Below are 8084 nucleotides of genomic sequence, written 5' to 3'. Positions count from 1 at the left end.
GGGTTTGCATCTACAGACAGTCCTCTACAAAATTTCCCCCTTGTAAAGACACTATCAGGAAACGCTTCTTTAGAAAAGTCACAGTCCCTCCGGCAGTTAATTAAACAGAGCATCTTTTGCCCACAAGACAAATGCAACACTGCCATCCTCAGGATTACAGGCTGTACGACCACAGTGCAAGTCAAGAATTACAGACTTGTGTGCTGTTTGAACGACTGGATTCTGACAAAGTTCAGTTGGGGTGTCACTGCTGTGAGAAGAACAGCCTATGTAGTTTTTTAAAAAAAAAAAAAAAACACAAAAAACCCACAAAAAACCAACACACAACTTACGATCCTTCTATGCCTGTTGCACTTCATATGGGTAGAAGACTGGATGCTATTGAAAAGTGGCAGTGAGTTCCTCTAGCAGTTGGTTTTTTATTAACACTTTGAACAAATCCTGCTAGTTACTTTCTTCACCAATACTAAAAGTTCAGCACGGCATTAGATAATAAAAATACATTGCACAATAAAATCCCATTAAAAGTCTCAGTTAAGCTGAAAGATAAAAGGAAAAAGATCTTATTACATAAGCTGCCAAGGGCCACAGAGACGACTTGTGTTTACTGTACTCATGCATATTGGTGTGCAAATGCTAGGACGACACTAACTCCCAGGTCCACTTCACTTCAGCATAGGAGAGGCAAAGAAGTTGCCCTGATGCCCAAGCTGGGTTGTTGACTTGCTTTTGCTCCCAAATCTGGTTCAAGAGAAGTAGAAAAATATCAGGTTTGGATTTGGGATCTAGAGGTTTAACACTCTCCCTTTCCCAAGGGTCATCCACACAAATTTTACCCACCTCCCTACCATGAGGTGTGTACCTCTCCCAAGATGACGCTCATTAACCATTATGCAGCTTGCACTGTTACTACAGGACTGATTATGTGAGAGTTGACCGAGTAGTAAATCCAGGCTGCTCCCAGAACTCAGTCTAAAAGTCTATTTTTAGTTCTCCTTGAACACCCAAACCACCTGCAGTCATCCCAACGTCTCCATAATAGCACCCATTGGCACTTACTTTGGGGTGGTTTTGCTGAAGGTAGACCGGACCCTCTGGGACAGGGAGCTAGACGATGGTGTCTTGGAGAGCTGCTGCTCCGGAGTAGTGAGGGGTCCAAGCATGCTCACTGTAAAAAAGAGGCAGTGAAGTGAGCAACATGAGGACAGCTGAAGTTTTCATTGCCATGCAAGGAACATTAGACATTCCCTAGCATCTGTCAAAAATACTAGACAAATCTGGTATTTCCTGGCACGCTTTTCTTCCCTCTTCCTCCATAAAGCATGCAGGAATGGCTAGCTCCAACAGTCGCATAAGCAGCTTGATTGAGGGTCATTACTTTTAATACAGCAGCTGCACAGCCAATGGAGCAGAACCCAGAGGTTACCTTTAACATCTGGGGTCTGTGGAGTGGAGTAGGCATTGACGTTCTCAATTATGTGCGCTGGGTCAATGTTTTCTTGCTCCACCATCATCAACTGGCTCCAGTAGTCCATAGGCAGCAGCAGAAGTCGCTCCACTACCTACAGAGACACCCGTGAGTAGCTGATGTTACAAACCAGCGCACAGCTTTGACACATTGACACCAGACAGGCACCACCTCAGCTCCCTCCAGCAATTCATTTGAATTCTTTAAATGGGATACATTCACCCAAGCCAGTCCTTTCTGCTGACCTACCTTAGGTTGCCGCTTAGTGTCTTGTAGGAGTGTCATAGGGTCAGGATCAGGTACCGCATGGGCAACTATTGTGGGGCCAAAGACTTTGGCCAAGTTGGTAATGTCCATTTTAGTCTCCGGGCTCTGAGCCACCCTATATTTAAAAAAATATTAAGAAAGATGATACAGCTTCTCCCCTTCGCTTGTCGTACAACTACCCTGTCCCACACACACTTCAGCCTCTGAATAAACAGGTTTTTTCCAGAATGAAGACTTTATGCTCACAAACAGTAACAAGAGCCAATTAGAGAAAGCACCAGTGGCAACATCCCCCTTTCAGAACTACCAGCCCATTGAACATACCTCTGCAGGTGGGTCATGAGGAAAGCTAGGGTGTCCCTATTGGCCTGAGGAAGTTCACCAACTGCTTGGTACATCGCAGCGACACTGTTGTCCTCGTCCAAGATTTCTGGGGAAAAAATGTTTACACCTCAGAAAGTGGTCCCAAAGGCACAGCTGTAGTAGACCCCTCACAGTAAGAGCTAGCCTGAGAAACGAAGAAGCCAGAAACTTCACATGCCATTGTAATAGTTTTGTATCCTGCCCAAGCACTAGAACTTGGTTCTTTCCTATTCCAAAACAGTACAGCAGAAGAGAGATCTTCCCAGCAGATTGCACATTACCAACACAGCTGCTAGCATGAGGGCTCCACAGAGCACTGCAGTTTGCCAGTTCACGTGACAGCTAAACCTGTGACCGTCAAGCTTACGGAAAGAGTTGGAGATGTCATTTAGCAACTCCTTACCTGCAGCTTCCATAAAAGTCTTGTTTAACCGGAAGGTGAGAAGGGGTTCTTTCAGGCTGCGTAGAAAGTCCTTGAGCAGGCCACAGATAGCATGGATATCATCCACTTTACTGAGCAAAGGAACATTTTTTGCTCTAAGAAACTTCTCTTTCAGTTCCCTCACTGTCTTGTCACAGCCAGATATCCGGTAAAGGCCCATCTGTTAACATAAAGCATTGCTTAGATGCAGAATATCAACTGCACGTATAAAGCTGACATTCTTCCGCTCCCACTTTCTCTCCACACAGACACTGTTGCTCACTCACAGAGTCACCCACTGAGCAGCACTATACACACCATAAATAAGAGATGCTTGGGTTAACAATTTGTTTTCCTAACACCACAACCCATTTCATTAGCACTGTTTCCCGCCTCATTTTCTTTTTACCTCATGCAGTCCTCGCTGCTCGATCTCATTAACACAGTGCACTATGATGGAAGGGATCATTGGAGGTGTAGAAGGGACAAAGTCCATCAAGGTCCCCTAAAAGGCAGAAGGGAAAAAATAAAAAGATACTCCGTCTTCAAGACATGGAAAACACTCTCTCAGGAATTCACAGTGAGATCTAGGCTTAAAAAACAAGCATTGTTTCTTCTTCATCAGCCCAGAGAAGAGCAACACTACATCCATCAGCACAATGCTGCAGGATTGCTTACCCAGAGCTGCCATGTTCACAACTCAACACCCTCCTAACATTGCATCCCTACCACCCACTACCCTGGTTACTGCACAATACATTAGCAAGCTCATTTGCGTTTTATTATGCAGCTCTGAGCAACAGGAGCTCTTCTGTAGAAGGCAGACTTGTTGGAGCCTAAGCATACCCTACAGACTTACCTCTCCAATTCTGACAGGAGTCCCTGTCAAGGTGGGGATACAGGGAAGAGGACAGCGGTCCCGACACTCTGGATGAGTGACCACACGACAGTCTCTGCACTTCAGAGAGATTTTTCCAAATTTTACTCTCTTTCCACATGGAACACATGATTCTGGCTTGATAACCTAATGATTCAGAACATACAGGTAGGAAAAGATCAGTGCAATGCAGTAACTCAGCAGGACTTAAACTGGATAACCATATAGGATAACATATTCCCTGATCCATGCAGGTAACCAGTACAGTTAATACTGACTTGAGACATAACGGCTGGTAGCCTCTTATCAATACGCTTGATATCGCATACATTTAAAAATGAAAGGAGATCTTTTTTCAAGTTCTTCCTGCCTGTAGACCTACCGTCTTTGAAACAAATTCATGCAGCCTCACTCCCCCATTGCTCTGCGGGGTGCCAGAGCCATCAGTCTCCGATTTGGATTCTGGCTGCTTACTGCCCATGCTTGACTCGCTGCTCCAAGGCTGCAAAGGACCTGAAAGACAGAAGAGGAGAAGTGTTGACTGAATGGAATCACCCCCCTGCGTAACCTTTGCTTCAAAGCAAGTGCATTATAAACCACAGGCAGCTGCCTGAGTCCTGGCAGGAGGCAACTGTAACATTTCAGGACAGTCTCCAGCCTACATAGTAGTTGCTTCAGGACTAGGACAAATCTCTTCCTCCGGCTTCTCAGACTATAAGGGACAGTCTGGATAGTAGAGATGGCTTCAATTGGGCCACCATCATTGGGGACCATGAGAGTTGTCTTTGCTACTATGGATTCATTTCCCTGTAATATGAAATATGTGGTTAGTGACAGCAATACTGACAGGACATGGGATCTTCTAGTTTGTTGGCCCTAGAAATAGGTGTACAATATGACCAACTACTTTAAATGCACACAAACCCAGCTGGAACCACCATACCTGATCCACTGTGGAGCCAATTGATCTGGTTTTCTTCTGAGGACCTGGTGGGCCTTCAACAAACTGCCTGGAAGACCGCTGAAAAGATAGAGTATATTTCTGTCTATGAGGCAGGTATGCTGTCAACTTGGTGTTATACTAGTTCAGTATAACTAGAAGGACTGAAAAATTGTCCACACACACCACAGATGCATTAAGTTGTTCCATGGTACCTGTTCTTCATGGCAACCTTGAAGAGTATCAGGAGGCCTTTCAAATAATTGCTCTTTCAAATAATTTTCCTAGCCAGCTTTAAAATCCAATTCAGAGAAAAGAAAGGGAAAAAAAAAAGGGACAACTAAGCAAATCCCAGACTCTTACGAACTCTGCTAGTGATGATTTCGGGCTGTTCTTTCCCACCTGTGCCTACTGCATACTAACAGCAGACCAGAACAAGCACAAGCTCCTTTACAGAGTAGAAAAATGTTAACTTCCTACATGATTTTCCCTAATCTGGTAGCTGTTAATAATCTTCAGATGCTTTCTTGCAAACTCTAGGCCGAAACAGAACAAGATATGCCAAACTCCAGTCATTTTCAGTGGACAAACAATGACATCAGAATTAACTTTCAATCTAATTCACACAGCAGGTCTGAATTATAGTAGAAGCACATCCATCTGAAATTTGATTGTGATTAGTAGCTCAGACATCATTATAGGTAGCTGTGAGATGACAGATGGTGACATTGTGTCAGCTAAGGCTAACAATGGAATCTATTTGAAGGGGAAGAATTGAACATACCCGCTTCTCTCTCCTTTTCAGTCTGACAGCTTTCACCACAGAGGAGTCCCAGTCCTGTGGGAAATACACAACACTGGGTACCTCAGTGTAAATACCATACAGCCTCTGGCCAGGACTTTCATTAAGTTTTAGCCAACAGCACACCAGAGAAATGCAAATCAGCTCTACCAGTTTAATGCCACAGTAATTTAAACACAAGGGGTCTCTAGAGATTACCCCACACCCCTAAGGTTTTACCATGGAGGAAAACTTTAGAACTTGGAGTTACATTACCAGTGACTCATCAGTCTTGTCAAAGCTGATGTCTGACAGAATTGAGCCAGATTCATCTATTGTAGACAGCCTAAAAATCAAAAATTAGAAGAAACTCCTATCAGTTTGGCTTTCAGTCAGCCACGGTTCCAGAACAATCTTACTGACTCAGAAAAGCTGTATTTCAAACTGGAACAAAAAGTAAAACTCTGTTGATAAGGGTGCAGTATGTATCACAGAGGTACACAGCTGGATTGATATTTGACACTTACGTTGCTCAGACATATGTTGCCTACCTTTTGTTGCCTGAACCCCCTATAGAAACCTGTGGCCTGTTAAGAAAGGCGAGGGCAGACTTCTGTTCTTCACTTAGCTGAATACTCCCAGATGCATCACACATGAGCAGCTCTCGAATCAGTTGTATTTGCCGCTCCTGTAAAGGTAGATAATATCAGAAGCTGCCACAGGACAAACTGTGTTAAATTACTGTATGAACCAATCTGAAATGTTTGAGATACCACACAGATAGGCTCTCAGAACTTGTCTCAATAGACTGCTAATGGCTGCAAAGCTCATGCTCTGACAGGTAATGGCAGCTCAGCTCCAAACAGCAGTCAGTCGCCTTTTTCCAGACCAAAGCAGAAGGCTACTACAAGGAGCCAAGGCAATTTTTTGGTTTGAGTTTTTTTCCTCCCTGGGAAGAAAGTTGTCATGAGTGCCAGTCCTTATTTTCCATAGACCAATGCCATTTAATCACCTTGTCTCCACACTCTAAAGAGCTAACTGGCAATAAAGGAATTACTCACCAGCTTTTCACAGTCCGTTTCAGCTTTTTGCCTTCGTTTGATCTCCACATCCACTTGATTGCGAGCATGTTTCAGCTTCACATCCAAAGCACTACGTTCAGCTTCAGTTTTCATGAGAAGATCTTTGTACCTGCCAAGCTCATGCTCCGTTTTCTGCAATTTTCTCCGATACTCTTCAAAGTTCTTCGCTAACTGAATAAACTCTGGAGAGAAGACATATACATCTTTAGCTACCCAGGCAAGGAGACAAGATGCAGCAGCCCTCCTTTTGCTGACAGTAGATATCTATTAATATAGCCTGCTCCACACTGAAGAGTGGAGAAGCCAGCCTTTCGACAAACCCACTTACACTCTAGATGTTCATGAGATCTTGCAGTTTTTCAGACCAAGTCAGTATCAACCAGAAGAGCTAGAACATGAGACCCTGCGTGGATGAATTCAGCCTGCTACAAGCAGAGTGTGGCCCTGCCTAGAAGTTCAGCCTGTGACTTCCTATTTCTTGACAATGAAAAAACCCTCAAATCTGACTACCTCTAGCAGTCTTATTACCCATAACACCTTTGACAGATTCTTCAATAACAGCTAATAATGTTTGTTTGCATGTTTATATTCTTATAGCAGACACAGCACAACCCACTTCAAAAACAGAACTTACGGCATTCGTTTCCTTCACTTAAAACTTCAGCCTGGCGCATAAGCTGATCATACAGACTCCGCAAGTTCAGCATCGCAGTCTCCATCTTCCTGCCAAGAAACCAGAGCTAAATAAACAGGCCAGCCCTTTCTTCCCACCTCCAAACGGAAAACGTGTTACCAGCCCAAAGAAAAGAGAATCAGCTTCAGAATGAATGATTTTTTTTTTTTTTTTAAGGTAAGTTTTAGAAGCTGCACAAACAAAAATACATTAAGAGTTATGTTTTATGGAGATATATGCATCTAAATTCTTTCCAAGGGAATGAAGATCCTCACCCTTCCACAGTTTATGGATAGCAGAGCCACAGAGAGAGGCAGCACCTTATTGCTTCAAATAGTCTCCAGCATACTACAGAGGCTCAGAACCCAAGGCAAGATGACGGATCCCAAATCATTCTCCTTCTGGAAGGCTGCAGAACACAGCTCATGCCCTGTCTACGAATAACTTGGTTCTATATAGGCCACTAAAAATCTGCAAGCTTTCAGAGCTTCATAAGACAAAAATAGCAGCAACATTCTAGAGAATTTTAATACAGTTTTAAATTTAGCTGCATTTTAAGTTACAGCTCCTACTGCAAATAGCTGTTAAAATTCAGACAGTCAGCACATTTTCCTCAAACAGTAGCAACAATGGCATAAACAGAAGCAATGAAGAGGAAAGTCTCCAGCTCAGCAACACAGAAATTACTTCGCTAACGCAAAAGGTTGCTGGGGCACACAGGACAGCCTTCACTAGTAAATTAGCATTAGAAGCAGGTGCAGACACAGTTGGGAGAGGTGCCAGGAGGGAGTACAACACACCAGCTTAACACTTAAGAGGCCATCGTGGAAAGCTTTGGAGTACTCTATTCAGTTACAGACTCCACAGACACACAAGTATCTCGGGAATTTCCATATTAGGTGGGCTACAAGGTGTGGAAAAGCTCTCTACTAAAAGACCCTCCTCTGTTCCTTGTAGCCTACTTAATTCATGGCAAGGGGCACTTCAACAGTTTCGTGCCTTAATTACCAGCACCACGATCATTAGCCCCGCGCCCAACTCGACGGCAGAAGCCGGGGAGGGCCAAAGAGCAAGGCCAGCCCGTAAAGCACCCCCAGCCGCCCTCCAAGGCACGACCCCCGCCTGGGAGGCAGCGAGGGAAAAGGCCGCTGAGGAGACCGGCGCCGGGCCCGCCCAGGGCGCCGGCCCGCGCTGCGCTAGGAAGGCAGCTCC

The 8084-nt window shown here is 44.4% G+C and overlaps 1 protein-coding gene across 1 annotated transcript; it reads right to left on the bottom strand.

Moving 5' to 3' along the window:
- Positions 1-356: 356 nt before the first annotated feature.
- Positions 357-6918, bottom strand: RACGAP1 (Rac GTPase activating protein 1). The gene is made up of 16 exons (XM_009579765.1): positions 6834-6918; positions 6179-6381; positions 5669-5805; positions 5394-5463; positions 5121-5174; positions 4340-4417; positions 4089-4203; positions 3779-3912; positions 3379-3543; positions 2929-3024; positions 2502-2700; positions 2060-2165; positions 1718-1850; positions 1427-1562; positions 1060-1168; positions 357-741 (listed from the first exon to the last, which is right to left on the bottom strand). The coding sequence occupies exons 1-16, from the start codon at positions 6916-6918 to the stop codon at positions 666-668; spliced, it is 1896 nt and encodes a 631-aa protein (XP_009578060.1). The 3' UTR covers positions 357-665.
- Between the last annotated feature and the right edge of the window lie 1166 nt (positions 6919-8084).

The sequence above is a fragment of the Fulmarus glacialis genome, unplaced genomic scaffold, assembly GCF_000690835.1.
Source record: "Fulmarus glacialis isolate BGI_N327 unplaced genomic scaffold, ASM69083v1 scaffold17656, whole genome shotgun sequence".
In the NCBI taxonomy this organism is placed as follows: Eukaryota; Metazoa; Chordata; class Aves; order Procellariiformes; family Procellariidae; genus Fulmarus; species Fulmarus glacialis.
The sequence above is the reverse complement of the archived record's forward strand: the minus strand, read 5'-3'. Positions and strand labels throughout refer to the sequence as shown.